The 17180-nt window shown below is 46.8% G+C and overlaps 1 protein-coding gene across 3 annotated transcripts in view; it reads right to left on the reverse strand.

Annotated features, from left to right (window-relative positions):
• SFXN5 (sideroflexin 5) overlaps positions 1–16937 on the reverse strand; it is a 270380-nt gene extending 253443 nt beyond the window's left edge. For all 3 annotated transcript variants that reach the window (XM_019526158.1, XM_019526156.1, XM_019526157.1), the window contains exon 1: positions 16834–16937. In XM_019526158.1, coding sequence (XP_019381703.1) covers positions 16834–16890 — 57 coding nt within the window. In that variant the 5' untranslated portion in view covers positions 16891–16937. The remainder of the gene's footprint in view (positions 1–16833) is intronic.
• Positions 16938–17180: the final 243 nt, after the last annotated feature.

A 17180-nucleotide genomic window follows, 5' to 3' on the forward strand; every position in this document is an offset into this window, starting at 1 on the left:
TCCCGGACGCCCTTGGTGAGCCAGGGGGGCTTTCGGACACTCCTGCCCCCCTTGCTTCTTGTCGGGATGGACACCCCTTGGGCCCTGAGTATCGTTTCCTTAAGGAACGACCACTCGTCTTGGACACTGAGTTCCTCTGCCCTCAAGGACCCCAGTGCCTCTCCCACTAATCTCCTCATCTCAATGAAGTTGGCCCTCCTGAAGTCTAGGGCTACCGCCTTGCTGCGGGCCCTTGACACCCTACGCTGGATGGTGAATTCCAGCAAGCAAGTTTTCTCCAAACCTAATGCAGATCTCTTCTCAGGTTTCTTTTTCTCCAACTTGTCCCTTAAAGAGCTTGAAACTAGAAGGCACCAATCTGCAAGGGACTGCATGTGAATGGACTTGCAGGATTGGTATTTAAAAAGACAAGCGTTATGCTGACATACTAGAACCAGGAAACAAGACAGAGGGTGCATCTACAAGAGATGCGCAATGCCCACTGGATTAATTCTACTGCATGTTAGCGTGGCTGGCAAAAACCACACTAATGTGCAGTAGATTAGTCCAATGGGCATTAAGCATCACACAAAAAGCATTCATCTGTGCTAATGCGCAGTAGTGCTGATTATCGCGCATTTATTACAGGTACTAAATTTAATGCGCTGTAATTACGGAGCATTAATGAATGTGTAGATGCGCCCAGTCTTGACCACACCGAACAAAGTGCACACTACAGGTGAAGTTAATTCAAGTTCTCTCATTTTTAGCTTTCAGGTGACCGAGATAAAAAAAGCTACTGTCATATCCTTAGCAGCTTAACTAAACTCCTCTCTGGCCCAGCAAGCACCAGGAACAAAGCAGCAGGCATGCCGAAAGCCATTAGAGAGCAGTGTCTCCATGCTTTTCTATTCCAGCAAAGAAAAAGAGATCAGCCTTTCCACTTCAGGCATGCATTCCAGTTTTGGACAGCTGACTTTTGGGGAAACAGTGCATGTGGTAGGCAAGCAAATACAGAAAGTACTAAAAAGGTTTTACAGGGCTGCAGGTTTCACTAAAGCTGGTCAGGGTGTACAAAACTATTTAACCAAGTACCATTTTGGCACATTGCTAGAAATCAAAAATCGTAACAGTGCATGCAGCACCATTCTCTTTAGAGACTACAAGTCTTGAAAATGCAGTGCTCGGTTGGGACACAGTTATCCAGCCATATTCTACATGGAAACCTGTAGCTTCTAGGGCACACCTCCATACCAAACACTAAGATCTGAACACATTAATAAAAGCAAATGGTTTCCTAATTGATGTGAAGGGTGAGGAAGAGAACAGTACATGTGTTGGAAGGAAGATACCCCTGTATTTTTGTGTGTATTACAGGACTGCCAAGAGACCAACAAAAACAGGGTCCCACTGTGCTAGCCAACATGAGCAGTAGGAAGAACAGGAATTAAGCAGTCTTAATGTGTGTGAAAAAGGTGGGTGGAATTGGATAGTTTGTTCATGTTTGTCCTTAGGCTCTTGAATGGGACATCCAATAAAAATGCATGCTGACCACCTACTCAAAGGCCAAATATGGCACGTGCAGGACAAGACACTGTCTCACAGGGACTATGACATGAACACCTGCAGAGATGAAAATCCTGAGATTAGAAAAGCTTCTCACAACATCAGTGCGATAATTATGATAAGGTCTCCTGCTGTTGAATGAACAAGCCGCCCTTAAAATTATGTTCAGCGTTTTTTGGGGGTTTTTTGCTCTTTAATGTCCGGATTCAATAACTCCTGCACTCCAGTGGCTAGCAAAGCCCCCAGAAAACATCTCACAATGCAAAACTATAGCATAAAACTCAATGTAGTTATTCATATATACGCTCTCAAAATACTTGTGTGAGCCAATGGCTGGTTTTAAAAGCAAGGAAGACTTAAACTGAGTAGTAGGTCTCCTCAAAAAGCAGTAGGCCAGGAATCGTTAGCAGGAAATGTTTCCATTAGTGAACTCAGATGCCCCAGCAGGGATCAGGGCCCCATGAGGGGTACTAGACATACAGGCCGACAAATCTCTGCAGAGCATGCAATACAAAGACAAACAGAAAAGCAAAGGTAGGGAATGAGGACAAAACATTCCCAGAAGGAAATACAGTGAAAAGCTGTCATGACTTTGTTATGCATATTGTTGCACCCTAACTCCCAAATTAGGTGGACACCTACTGGCTCTGCTCTCCTATACAGAGAAACACCATAGTCCCAAACACAGTTTATTGAGTCAAATGGACTTTGAATGCCGGTTCCTGGTCAGCCACACTCTGGGAAGTGCGCATGTGCTGAATGATTCAGCAGCGGTCCCAACATCAATGCTTTAAAAGACCTAGTTGAATCCAGGCCAAAGTGCACCTCCAGCACAGACAGGCAACCTATTTGTTCAGCTGAAAGTGCAGACAACTGAAAAAAGCCAGAGAGCTAAAGCTTTTACAGGGGAACTCACCAACAACCATTCCCTTTCCCCCTCCCACGAGGGGAATCTAAAAGGGAAGAAAGCAGCATTTGCTCTAGTCCCGTGGTTCTCAACAGGGTGCCGCAAGCCCCATCCGGGGTGCCACAGCGTGAGTCCTGTATTGGCCAAGCTGAAATGTCATGCATGCAACCTGCACTCTTCCTACAGCCTCTCTCAGTCTGACCCCAAATGGAAACAGGTGCATTGAGCAATAGGGACTGTCCTGTACCCCTCTGTTCCCAGCAGGAGTGCGTGGCATCAAGACCAGGAAAGGCTGTGCTCTGGCCTTTGTGCTGTCCACCCGAGGGGGTCAGATGGGACCCTGAAGCAGCCCTTTACAGTGCCTGGACACTCAGAGCAGCCTAGCTGAGAAGCACGGAGATAAACAGAGGAAGCACAACAGTGGCTCTGGACTGTGGGTACTGCCAAATTCAAAGGAGTTGTGGAGGGGTGCCCCAACTCCAAACTAGTTGAGAACCACTACTCTAATTCTTCCTGAGCTTGGTTTTCATCTGCTGAAGTCAGCGCTGTTGCCACTGCCTATAGTTAAGGTCACGCAACAGTTTCCATTATAGGACCATTTTCAATTGCCTATAAAACTTTGCCAAATTTTAGTCACTTGGGCTGAAGCATCCCACACCAAGTGTTCACTTCAGGCAGAATTTTCTTTTTTGTTTCAGTCCATAAGGTTCAGGGTTTTACAGAATGAGAACAGGGAAAGACCGGGTAATTTACCCCTGCTACGAAAATGCAGATAGCTGTTTCAATGAGCAACAGTCTAATCCCTCCATACTTTTCATGAAGGACTGGAAATTCAACGGATTATCGCAATCTATACATATTCAAGGCAGGCAAAGTAAGGCTCCAGAGGCAACGTTAAATTGGCACCTCCTTTGAGAGCCTGCATTTTGCAAAGTTGATTTAAACAAAAACAAACCCCTCACCATACACAATTTAAAAATAATCTTTTTTTTTTTTTAAGAGAAGTTAAGATTTTTTTTATTTTTTTTGTGTTAGAACAAGATTTTTTTTTTTTAAGAATCTGAATTTAAGAAATTATGCTCAGGCCTATATTTATTTTAAACTTCTTAAATGTTTACATTTATTTTGCTAAATCTGAGAGTCAGAAATTCAGCCTGAATAAAAACAAGGGTGAGGATGAGATCAACCAGTTGTAAAAGTTTGAAGAATGGCTTAGGTAACCTAGGAGATGGGATCTTTTTTGAGGTCTTTAAATAAGTCGGAATTTAAGATCCCATCCCTTTCACGTTGGCAAAGCTGAAAGTTTTCCCAGGCCAACCTGAAATAATCCATTTAATTCACTGACTAAAATTAACCCCACTATTCTATAAATTGTTTAATTGTAAATAAGAAATATGTTTTGATCAAAGATGTTTTAAATGCAGTAAATATTTAAGTTTGTTTTGTTTAATAAAATATAGTTTTATATGCTGCTGCTGTGTGTATAAATCCCACTTACCATGCTAACGCTTTCTGCAAACTATGAGCAAAAAATGATCTGGCACATAATCAATATCATTCTCATATCATACTAGAAGTGTAAACTTAGTAAGTCTGAAAACATGCTACCTTAGGACTCCTTAAACAAGTTATACGGTCATAGCACCTTCTCCAAGATCACAAAAACATGAACCAAATCTAGTGGAAGAGCACTGTTTAGGTATAAATCTATGCGTTTTGAAGGGTTATATCAAATCAGCAAGAACATAAATCTTTCCTTAAAAAGAAAACAACAGCTGAAGTACCATCGGGAAAGCTGACTGAAACTGATAATTAAAAAAATAAAGAAATAAAAATCAAAGCTTTCTATTAGGTGATTAAAACAAAAAAGAAAAGACAAAACAACCCTCCCTCTACAATTTAATTTGATTGTAGTGTATTTTTAACGTGTTGTTCTTGTACTGCGCTCATCACTGCAGAACCTGAACACTTCCCAGCTGTTCATTAATGAACCTCATGTAACAGAAATTAGTCATGTCACTTTTTCTCTCATCTGCGTGTACCATTTTGCTGTCGGGTTTCTCCCACTGCTCTTCTTTCTGGGTTGGTTAAGCAAAGCTTTAAAAAGCAGGAAAGCCATTCAGACAAAATGTAATGTGCATGATTTAAACAAGATAATGGTGGGGGGATTTTTAGGAGTACCAGGCCATGATCTCTCCAGAGCCTGAGTCATCTTATGTCTGTGCAAATGCTATAGGACTGAACGGCAGTACTGTATGTCCACATTGTGAAGGTATAAACGATAAGGTGCAAGGCAAGGGATAATTCAGCCCTCCTGTGCATGTTAAACGCAGATATCAAACAATACATGCCATCATTCCAATAACTGTAATGCCACAAAGACATTACAAGGAATTCAAATTTTGTTTCTAGAGGGAGCATAGAATCCTTTCCAGCCAATTTGTTCCCTTCACTCTGAAACTAGCCCACCCAAGTTACCCCTTCTGCTACCCCCTTCCATTTGTTACCTCTATGCTAGCGGTTTTCAATTTTTTAATTTGGGGCACCCCTCCCCAGCTTCAAATGAGGCAGCATCCCCGCTTGAGAACCACTGTTGTGCCATTTTAGTTTATCTCAATGGTTCTCAACCGGGTACCCGCAAGTAAGTCTTCCCCAAACACATTATGCACAGTTACGCTGGGAAGGGCTGCAGCACATGCATACTCTCATGTCTCATTAGGGTTCTTTGATAACCCTAAAGCCGGCAGGAAAGATGGCTTATGCTCCATCCCTTCCCAGTCTGACCCTGCATGGCATCTCCCGAGAACTGGTGTGGGGCAGGTAGAGCTGTCCCACGAGCCTGTTTCTGGAAGAACCATGTCGACACCAACCCCAACAAATCTTAATCCAACAATTTCCAATCCATGCAGGCTCACAACCTCATTTTGCATGCAAATGTTGACTTCTGCAATGAATTTCTGAGCACTGGGACCCCACTTGGAGTCATGACCTCTGGCATGGAAATAGCTCCCGTAAATCCCACATTTCCTCATGGGACCGCCAGGGGACAATGCAGTGGAGAACCTGCCCCCCAAGTTCATAAAGACATTTTCATGGGGAGTGATGGATGATGTTGCTTTAAGACCACATGCTTTTTCACACTAACCACTTGCACTCTCTTCCATCAGCTTTGGAGGTGGAAATCCTGCCCAGTCTTTGCTGGCCAAAGGCAAGGCAAACATGCTGCTTTCCTGGGCAGAGGCTCAATGCAGAGACCAGTTCTCATGAATGTCCCTCCTCTCATCACGGACTCCAACAAACAGGATCACCTGCTGCTTTGTGGAAAGGAGGTTTTCCTGATGGACGAATGGCACAGGCTGGGTTTGCATGCTGACATGTCAATTTGAATGACCCACTTCCATGCTGCGTTAAGACTCAGGCTAGTACCGTACTGCCTGTACAGGGTGAGCTATTCAAACACCTGCTGCCTCTAAACTAAAGTTTCTTCAAAGCAATAGCATTCAGCTTCAGTCACTCCCACGTCCAGGCCAAGATTTTAAAGAGCAGCTTTGTTAATCAAGCATCTGAAGAAGTCGTAATTGGTGAAAAACACTTCCCCCTCATACACACAAACTTGGCTCCCTCTGAAATAACCAAAACAAGCTTTTCTCAGTCAAATAAAGTGTAGCTCCAGGCAGAGAAGCAACCTCGTTGCAGTCAGGTTAGATCATTAGAGGATAGAAACAGGCGTTAGAAGTCCTGAGTTTCGGAGAAAGTCGCTTCGTTGCTTTGTCTCGGTTTCAGTACAAGGAATCTTGTCTCTATTACACAGGCTTGTTGTAAAACTTAACTCCTTAATGCTGGAAAAAACCACGTGGACAGAAGGCACTACTAAGCCAGGAGCATCTTACATGAGAGAGTTAGTGATCAGAAAAAAAAAAAAATACTTCTTTCAAAAAATAAACCAAAATAAAATAAATAAAAGCAGGGCTTGAAAATTCTTCTTTTTACATCCGGTGACAGGGATGCTTTCTCTGCCAGATCAAGGGGTAAAAAGTCTTCAGTTTGGGCCAAAAGCAAACTTTCATGTAAAAGTAAAGTTACATTTCTAACACTCCAAGGCCAAAGGGAACCTTCCAAACATGAATAGGGAGCAGCACCGTCTTACAGGCTGTAGACCAGTGATTCTTCACTGGGGTCCTGCAAGATCCTTCCAGGAGTGGCACAGCCTCTGGCTCCAATGCCACCGATTTAGCCTCTTGGGCAAAGAAGTGTGAAATCAAACCAGGGTGGATGCTTACACCAATATGCTCACATCAGACACCAGATCCTGACCTTCAAGTACTGGGGCAGCTCCTACTTGGATCTAAACTTTGCTCTCCCACCCTACTTTTAATCAGTGTGCCTATTCAGCCATAAATATACCCCCATCACTCATAGCAAACACATACTGACATTACATATCTGATCTAAGTCATCTTCAAGCACAGTGCAGAACTTCTGCATGAAAAGCAAGGGGTAAGTCGTCAGTAAGGTTACAAGGATTTGGTCCGAATTATATGCTGGCACTTAGAACTGCTGACTTGCTGCGTTCACTGAAGGATCCATTCTGCCACCATTTTCAGCCATGACTGAACAAGGCGTTGCATCTTGTAGGCCCTGACTATATGTTATACTTAAGGCGTGATTAACCAGTTAATCATGCCTTAAATTGCGACACACCTAAACGTTCAAATAATTAATGGTGTGATAAAACAAGAAGCGTGTAGTAACTTGGTAGCTTGTTCTTATCACGCCATTAATTGAACGCGTGGCCAGCTGCTCCCCTGTGGCAGGGAGTCCCATCAGCTGCACAGCTAGCAGTAGGGAGGATGATGTTGCTGCTAGGAGCCCTGTCAGCTGCGGGGCTCAGAGCCATGGAAACTGGTGCAGGGGGACCCCAGGCTCCCTGCATCAAAAATAAGGTGCAATGGGATCTAATGCATGATCCCACAATTGCATCTCATGCCATGTGTGTGGCATCGCAGGGGGCGCGACTGTATGGACCAAAAAATTAAAAAATATATAAATAAATAAAAATGCAAAAATCTAGAACTCTTGGTTCAGAGATGATACCTTTTATTAGACCAATTGAGAAATTACAAGTATTTTTTTTCACTGTATGGGCCATGCATTAGAGCCCCAAAACACCCAATCAGACTTGATCTCTGCAAAAGGTTTTGTCATGGATAAGACATCATAGTTTACTCCAGTTGAGACCAAATGAATCAGAAAAGGTTTTCAACAAGTTTTCCCTTATTCTTCTCCTGCCCTCCACCTCGCATCTAACGCTGTTTGGCATTGGTCATCCCAGCTCCGATGCCACTTTTAAACAGTGAGGATGCGCCTCCACTTCTCTGGTTCTGCTCCCAGACCACCTGGGGGAAAACAGGCACTATGTCCAAGGTCCTAGAGGAAGGGTCAGCAACCTCCAGCAGTTAGGTTGAAAAGGACAGCCCACGCCAGCAAGAGGTTGCCAAACCCTGCCCTAGAGTGTGCGCATACCTACATGCTGATGGTGGTTGTGGACATCCATACAGCAGCTCTGCCCCCAGAAGGCAAAGCACCCCCTAGCAAGGTTACAGGTGCGGAAGGGATCATGGTGTCCAGCAGGTGTAGGACACTTCACTTGCCTCTGCCAAGTCTGGCTCAGCTCAGCAAAGTGGTGTAACACTGATGCTGTAAAAGGAGAGATCAGTGGCTGCAGATGGGCCTTGGGTGTGAATGAATTCAAGATGATGCAGGCAGAACTGGACTTCTGCACTGCAGTTGCACTGGTAGATGCAGACTAGTCCTCTAGGAACTCAGTGAATTAACAGAAGAGAAACACTGATTGATCAGCTATCCCAATGCACTCACTGGTACTTTAGCATCTTCACTGTAAAACGCTCGCAACAGTAAGAAGCCCTAGTGGCAAACAGCCTGGGCTGACCACGTAGTTTTGCTAAGAGGTTAGATGATGGATTTGTTTGGGATGGTCTGGATAGGGCTGATCCTGCCTTAGGCTGGGGGTTAGACTAGATGACCTACGGAAACCTCTTTCAGCCAACTCGTCCGATTCCTTCTTTGCCCTTCCACTGCTGGACTGTGCAAGTTTCTCTCTCACTCTGCCCCCTTTAATAGGACAGTCCTTCTCTGGCCTCTCTCCAGAGTCAGGCACAGAAGCCTGCTGTCAGCTGGAAAGAGGAATGCAAAGGTCTTTTATTCCATCCAAAAGCATAAGAGTTAGTACAGTAATTCCACTATCTACTACAATAATTTCAGTAGCTAATAACTCAGCAACTTAAGGCATTGTTCCAGGCCTGAATGCCAAGGTGCTGATGAAAGACCACATAGGGAACAACCCTTTGCCTTTTGCTTTCTCCCAGCAAATACAGAGCAACTCCTGAAGTGCAACCAGGGTGCAGTAAATAGCACCACTTGCACACAGCAGAACAAAGATAGCTCTTCCCCGCAGCACAGCAAAACCAAAGGAGGACAATCCTGGGCTGTTTCTCTTTGCTCTTGCTGCCTTGGCTACCTGCAGGAGCTGAGGTCTGAAGCCGCCCTGCAGGATCCTGCATGAGAATTTGGCTACCAATTTGGTGGGAGAGAAAGCCAACGCAGTGGTAGTGATTTTGTCTTGTGGAGCTGTCCACTGCAGAGTGCCAGGAGCTTGCTGTATTCTCATTTCCAATCACTCTCCCACGCACACTTGTGCCACGTTTCAATCAGCCGCAGACTGTTGTTAACTAACACTTCTTTGACAAACATCGTTTCCAGCGGCCTGAAGTTCTGCCTGCTGCAGATTCCAGTAAGGAAATAATTGCCCACAATTTTATCTCTATGCAAGGAGCAGTTTAAAAACCACAATGCTAATAGATTTGCTTGACCTTCAGTGCTCTTCGGGTACCAGAAGAAAAAGGCACACAGTGTCTGGTTCCCATCTTATTCTTTTAGCAGCTGTTGTAGTAAACAGTTCACTGGAAGAAAAAAACCCGAACAACACAATTTTGCTGTGATAAATTGAGCCTATTTTAGTATCTGTTCTCACCAACCCACAAGCAGAGTTTAGGTCTGAAAAGTGGCTAGGAATATTAATTCCTCTACGTGGCACAGTGGTTCATAGGGAGCGAGGGGGTGCATTACAGCTCCGATTCAATTAAGTCACTGTGCTATAGGCCATGCGAGATCCAGCTGGCTTCTAGATAAGTAGCACAAGAAGGAAAACACTTCTTGCAGGCTCTGGAAATTTAGGGGGGGAAGGAGAAGGAAAGGGGATAAATGAGCAATTCCAACACTTGGTTATCACCCTCTTTAAGTCAATCGCCTGCTCACCAACAAAAAGGTGGGCTGGCGGTTTGGGACTCGGTAGGTAAGCGGAGTCAGGGGGAACCAGATAGCTCGGCTGAGAAGTAACAGGAGACAGAGCTTGCCTACATGCAGTTCTACCAGCCTGCGTGAAGGTGTTATTTAAAAGCCAATTTAATTAATTAAGCCAGTGCAGAAGGCTGAGTAGACAGGCTTGAGTTTAAAGCAGACCTCTTTCAGAGAAGTTTAAATCTGAAGAGGCTTAAGCAAAACAAAATAAACCACTTCCAACCTCAAATAAGAATTCATACATGGGCTCACACCAATTTAACTAAACTGGTACAAGACAAGGCCAAAGAACAGTGTTTCTCAGCCCCTTTCAGTGACCCTAACCTGGCTTACAACCCCACCAGCTATCCCTGAATTTCTGTGTGATTCATGAATTCAGGCTGGCCAAGACCCCTTGTCTAGGAGCTACTGCCAAGGAGACTGAGACCTGTAGTTCTCTCGTTTAAATCCAGCCCAAGTTGGCAGCAATAAAAAGGTGTCACCATCCAATATCTGCTGGGCTGGCTACACAAAACTAAGCTAGTAAACTGAAGTCCAACAAGGTCAGAGTGAATCAGGCTCTGTGACACTCTTCAAGCAGCTGCCAGAAAATAAACCGTACCCACTCTGCTCTAGTCAATACACTTCAGACCCGAAATACAGCAGCAAGGACCTTCCAAGGCAGGGGTGGGCAATTATTTGGGCTGACCTAGCAGGGAGACTCTCTCCATGGATCCCCTACTGGATCCAGCCCATGGGCTGTATTTTGCCCACCCCTGCTCCAAGGGCATCCCCTGCCCCCATGCAACATCCTCAGTCCTAGGTCTGGAGCAGGGAGAGCAGGCAAACAAGTCTTATTTTAGCAGCAATACATGAGCAGCACAGAGCCAGGTTAGACACAGGTCCTGTCTGCTGCGTTTGTTCAGAGCCACATTTGGACGTGACAGTAGCAGAAGCCTGTTGACCTCCTGCCAGCCTCACCTTAAACAGATTTTAGATACTAGGTTAATGCCCTTTGGTCATGGACACACACAGCAGACAGGCGCTTTTGCTACACTCAGGGTTGAAGTACATTTGAAAATGGTTTTAGGATAGAAACTCAGGTGCATATATAAAGCAAAGCAATTCAGAAGCCACATATAATTTGTGGTACAGGTTTTAAAAAAACAAAACAATACAAGAAGGATCTTCTCCCCATTGGCCCCATAACAACTGTGGAAGAGGAGGAGCCTTATTTGCCGCATACATTTACAGCAGAAAGCTTTGATCTTGGAGGCCTTGAGTGGGAACTGGACTTTCACACTGGCTTTAAAATTTAATGAAGTATTTTATGGGGCAAAGTGCTCCTGGCTGGCAAACAATCTGCGCCCGATCTGGAGCCTGGCTGCACACATCGCTTGTCTTCAGACAGGGACAATGAGCTGCCTTTGCAAGGAATAAAGACTGAGAAACCGCATGAACGAGGAGAAGCTTGTCTGCCCCCAGTGAGGCAGGTCCAGCACTTCCTGTGGGTGCTGTTGAGGTCCTATGTTTAGGGTCCCACTCCAATCCCAAGCTGTAAACCTTTGATGCACAGCCCTTCCGTTGTCTCATTTGTTGTCCCAAGCACTCAGGTGCAGCCCACTCCTCCCAGCACTACCACCAGCTTTGGACAGGGAGAAGGCTGTCTAAAAATCAGCTTCTTCTCAATCTCTCCCTAAGTGGGGAGAGCTTGAGCTCTGAAAATGCGGAGCAGCCCTCCTGCCTACCCCCTTGAGTACTACAGCCACTGTGCTTCAGCCCTCCTGAAGAAGAAGGGCCAGGGGAGAGGGTGAATGCATCTCCCCCAAATGCACGAAAGCTTGCAAAGAAGAATTTTTTCCAGCTATTTGAGTTGGTCTAATAAAAGATATCAGATTTACCCAAAGAACCTTGTCTGCTCATGTCCTTAGACCAACTCAAATAGTTGGAAAACATTCTTCTGTGCAAGCTTTCAGGCATTTGGGGGAGATCCATTGAACCTCTCCCCTGGCTCTTGTCCCCCTGATGGGGCTTTCAAGAGGACTTCCATTCACTGCGGGTCTATAATTGCTGGGAGATTTTACTATATCCTGTAGAGTTGCTTCTTCTGATGATTAACTTCCTTCTGGCTTCATTTACCTCAGAAGCAGGCCACTTTTGCCCAAGAGGCCACATAACCTAGATCTGAAGGCAGCGAACAAATCCCAGCAAGGAAACTTGGCAGAGTTCACGATCCCAGTAAAACAGGTGAATTGGAAAAGCAAGTGGGGAGAAAAAGGGGGATGCTTCATTACTTGCAATGGTACAGATGGGCCTGGCGGGCTGCAGTCAGCTATGCTAAATTGTGTTCAACAACCTTCCCCAAGCTCCGAGAAAGAACAGGGAGCTGAAAACCAGCTCATCTCCCATGAACCACTCCCCGGTAAGTGCAAGATCGTCACTTGAAGGGTTTTTTGCCTAGCAGGCAGTCTTTCCTTGGGTTTTACCTCAAGGACACAGATTCTTAATATAGCTCAACTGTATCTCTTGCTTTATTCAAATTTCCACTTAAAATGGCCACAAGTTTGTTGCTAGCCAGCATCTCTATGAAGAGACAGAACAATGTCACCAGAAAGAAGTAGGTTTTTAGTGTAGATCTCAGGCAATATTATGTGACCATAATGATCCCTGTGGCTTTATATACGTCCCTTCCCAAACAGGCCCCTGCACCAAGGAACTCTTAACCCACATCAAACATAGCACAAAACCATCCTTTTGGGTAGGACCAGGGAACCGAGAGGGAATTTAAAGAACAGCATTTCCCACTGTTGGTAAGTGGATGCTCTCACTAGGATTTTTAACTGCCATCTCACCTAGATCTGCAGGGCTACCTGACAAAGTGGGTAAAGCATTGGCACATTATCCACGCTCACATGCAGAGGGTCCATCTCCACCAAGCCCCCAGCTCTGCTCGAGTGTGAGTACACCCTCTGCACATGCAGTCTTGGGCATCACCCAAGTGCCCTCCCCTTAGGCATGTGCCACTGGTTAGCAGATATACCAGGGACCACAAGACCACAAGAATCAAGTCACTTTGGAACGGGGTTGAAAGGGGAGGATGGTGGAGGTTCACCTCTACTCCTAGTGCAAGCCCAGTTTCTGCTAACCTAGGGCCCTGCAGCAAGGGAACTTTTGCTGGCGTGGGAATGCGTCCACTGGCACGTGGCTGAACCCCACCCAGCTCCTTTCACAGCAGGCCCTGGGGAGGCGAGGACAGCTCTGCTAAAGTGCGTACGTGATCGTTAACATCCTGCCATACCCACTTCTGAATCCTTTGCTAAACATCGCTACAAATGACAATCACTCCTTAATGAGCAGAATGCGCCTGGTTCTGTGCCTGACGGCCTGCCAAGTGTGCCTGGTATCATCTGTGGTGTCTACGAGGGAGACTGGGGAGTGTCTCCTCCTTTTCCCCGCATTAAAGAGCCTTTCTGGTCAGCCTGAACATCCCGCTGTTTATTCAGACAAGCAGGTTCTTGGCACAGCGGAAACGCCGTTTGCTGCACGCGAGTTCTTGCTGTAGCTCCCTGGGCCCCCTGCCTCCCTGTCCAACCCCTCTTCCTCCCTGTCCTGGGATCATCCTGCCCTTCCTTTGGGAAACAAAGCAGGGAACAGCAAGGTAAGTTTGCTTCTCAGATTCTGGTAGCAGGTGGCCATCAAACAACTGAACTTTGCATGATATCACGAAATACCCAAAACCAAAACCCAGTCCAGGGCAGCTGAGATCTGCAATTAGCAAGACAACTGGTTGGCAACTTTGCTGTCACACTGCGATCCTGTCCAGATTAAAAATGGGAGAGCAAAAAAAAAGTCTCTGGAAGCCTTATGGCCTTAGTGACAAGTTCCCAATGAGCTAGGAGGAGAGGGGAGCAGAGACAGATAAGTCAAAGGAATAGGCAAGACTTGTCATTAACTCTTGGTTGGCTTGTTAAAACAAAACTAGCAACTGCTGGAGCATGCTTCAAATAATAAAGGGTATCACCTCTATCACAAGATCCTGACTGCTCCAGAGAATAAAACATTTATGGTTACAGTTACCAAAGAAGAAATGTCTACGGTACAGCAATTGAGGGGATGTTGCTGTGATGGTCTAGGAGGGAAGAAAGAAATCTTGTGGGTGATCTTTTCTTGGATTTGTATGAGACTTAAGAAAGTTTTTGTAGGCCAAATATTACCCAGGAACCGGAGGAGACTCCAAAGAACAAAATCCACCCGTCTCTCTGCAGGAGCAAAATGGCAGAGCTGTGAATGCAACTCAACCCTCCCAGCTCCAAAATTAACATTGGCTTTCTTTGCCTCCGTATTTCACGTAGGCCACCATCTCTGTCAGCATCAGACTTTCCTACCTACCTAGCACCCATCAGAAGGGAAAATTTGAAATGGAGGGGCCTGCTGCCTGCACTGCAACATGCAATATGCTTCTGCAAACTCCTGAATGCTCCGCATGTCCCTCTCCCACGTTCATGCTGAAGCAGTATCAGGATAGCCAACATATGGTTATCAACAGAGCTTTTATAGACATAAATCCTTTACCTGACAAGGCAGAACAGAGATCATGCAAACAAACAATTAGATAGTTAAGTGGCCATTTCAGGCAGTGAACCAGAACAGCTCCCTCAAAGCAGTTACAGGTTTTATGATGGGCGAGGGTAAAAATCCTCCCCACCCAGCCTGGAAGAGATCCAGGAAAAGAAAATCATCCAGCTTTCACCAGACCAGGGGCTGGTCCTCCTCAGTCTCCCACAGAAACCTCCCCGCGCTTGCACTAAAGCAGCTCCTGGGCTAAGGTCAGACTGTTGGCATCTTTTATCACAGGGCTTTCTAGCCCAGCTCTGGACTGGGGGGCAGGGGGGGAAACCCCACCCTATTTACACTAGTCCCTGCCTACTGCAACCATCACTGTCTTACACCGTGCATAGTGAACAGGTGGAACTCACTGCCACAGGATGATTTGAGGCCAAAATCATAACTGGGCTCAAAAAAAGGGATTACACAAATATATGGAGAATAGGTTTACTGGGGGCCATTAAACTTAGAGAGAGGATTTACTAAGGGTCTGACAGGCAGATCTTTCTGCCTCATTTCCTTATACTTGTCCTCTAAAGCATCTCCAACTTGCCAAGGTCAGAAACAGGACAGAGCAAGATGAGCTTCTGCTCTGGTCCAGCCTGGCTGTTCTTAGGCATCAGGGCAGGTGTATTCCCTAGAAATTTACAAATCAGACACTTACACAGCCAACTGCACCTTTGTGCTGAATTTCAACCCAAAACCATTTTGAAAAGAGAACAAACAGAACTGTACAAGGCCGCCCAGGCATTTGGTGGAAAAACAAGCTCATTTGTTTCAAAGTCAAAGGGAAGAAAAACTCAGCTCTATTCTAGTAAAATCAGCATAGAAACATGGAGACGTGGGGGCTGGAAGGGATGTCCAGGGGTTACATTTAGTCCAACCCTGCCTGAGGCAGGATCACCTGTCCAAACCATCCCATACAAATCCATCATCTAAACTCTACATAAATCAACCCCAGCACAACACAGACCTCACACCCGAACCCACCACAGGTAAAACAGGGGAACCACAGCAGCCACCTTTGCTTCTACAAAATGTTATTAATATACGCTCAAGAGGTCCCGGGTGGAAGACCATGCCCCGCACTGCAGAGGAAGGCAACCCCCTCCCCAGTCTGCGCCAATCTGACCACGGGGTAAAACTCCTTTCCTGACACTTTAAGACTTATATTTGGGTTTGGGCTTAAAAGAATTGTGCCAACATTTGCTCCTTCTGGAAGTGTTTCTTCTTCAATAAAATAAGTACTCCTGCTTTTCTGCTTTCCAAAAAAATAAATAAATAAAGTCATCTGATGTCTGTTTCCAACTAGAAAATGGGATGGAAAAGTCATGTACATTTCAAACTTGTTCTCTCTGTGATTTACCAAGCTGTCTTGATCACAAAAGTACAAGCAGCGGAGAAAGGACTGCATCCAACAAAGAGCACAGGATGAGACTAAGGGCTGGAAGGGACCTCAGGAGGTCACATCTAGTCCAACCCCTACTCCAAGCAGGACCAGCCTCAACTGTATCATCCCAGTCAAGGCTTTGCCTACCCAGGGCTTACACACCTCCAAGGACAGAGAGTCCACCGCCTCTCCGGTGTTTCACCACCCTCCTAGTGAGAAAGTTTTTCCTAATATCCAACCTCAACTTCCCTTGCTGCAGCTTGAGCCCATTGCTCCTTGTCCTGTCATCCACCACGGAGACCAGTCCACCTCCATCCTCTTTGAACCCCCCTGCAGGGAGGTGAAGGCTGCTATTCAATCCCCCTTGGTCTTCTCTTCTGCAGACGCAATCAGCCCATTCCCCTTGGCCTCGCCTCACAACTCATGTCCCCCAGCCCCACAACCATTTTTATTGCAAATTCTCCAGTGTGTCCACATCCTTTTGGTAGCAGATGCAGGACTCCAGATGTGTCCTCCCCAGTGCCGAATAGAGGGGAAGAACTGCTTCCCTCCATGTGCTGCCACCGCTCCTACCCATGTACCGGGGGACTCAAAACAGGACAGGGAGAGCACCCCCACCCCGCTGCAACACTGCTCCACCATGGGAATGGGGCTAGTAAAGGCTGGATTGTCCTATGGAGCAAGATGCAAAGTGCATGGGAAACAAGGTTGCACCCATTTCCCAGACCCGGGGAGGCAAGTAGAGGCGGATTCCCCAGGGCTCCTCCAGACACCCACCCCTAGGGCTTGGAGAGATGCCCGCTGCCCGCACGCGCCCACCCCTAGGGGGGCGCAGCACCAATCCCCAGCCGCCTCCAGAGCAACCGCAATGATTGACACTGCGGGGAGCCAATGAGCGCGGGCGAACCCCACCAATCGGGACTGACAGAGCGGGGGGGCTCCCCACAGTGGGGGTGACACCACGTCCCCCCAGGGCGGAGGTGGGGGGCTGTCCCGGGTAGCTCCCTCTCCTCCCCCCCGGCCGCGCTACCTGCTCGAAGCGGGGCTTCCCCAGCTGGAAGGGAGGGTAGTCCGACAGCTCCGCCATCCCCCTCGCGCCGCGAGCGCCACTTTAAACGGCCTCCCCCGCCGCCCGGTCCGACCCCGCCCCGCCCGTTCCCGTGCGACGTTCCTATTGGCCGCGGCCAACCGCAGCCGCGGCGGGGCATGCTGGGGGATGGAGTCCTAGCGCCGCCGACCAGCGAGGCATCTTGGGATGTGTAGTTCCCCCAGCGGTGGCGGTGGCGGGGCGAGGGAAGGAGGAGGGGAAAATGGAACCTGGGGGAAAGGGATGCTGGGAAATCAAGTCCCGGGGCGGGAGGCGCCTATGGGGCAGTG

Source organism: Gavialis gangeticus, unplaced genomic scaffold (genome assembly GCF_001723915.1).
Source record: "Gavialis gangeticus isolate Ggan-Ray unplaced genomic scaffold, GavGan_comp1, whole genome shotgun sequence".
Classification (NCBI taxonomy): Eukaryota; Metazoa; Chordata; order Crocodylia; family Gavialidae; genus Gavialis; species Gavialis gangeticus.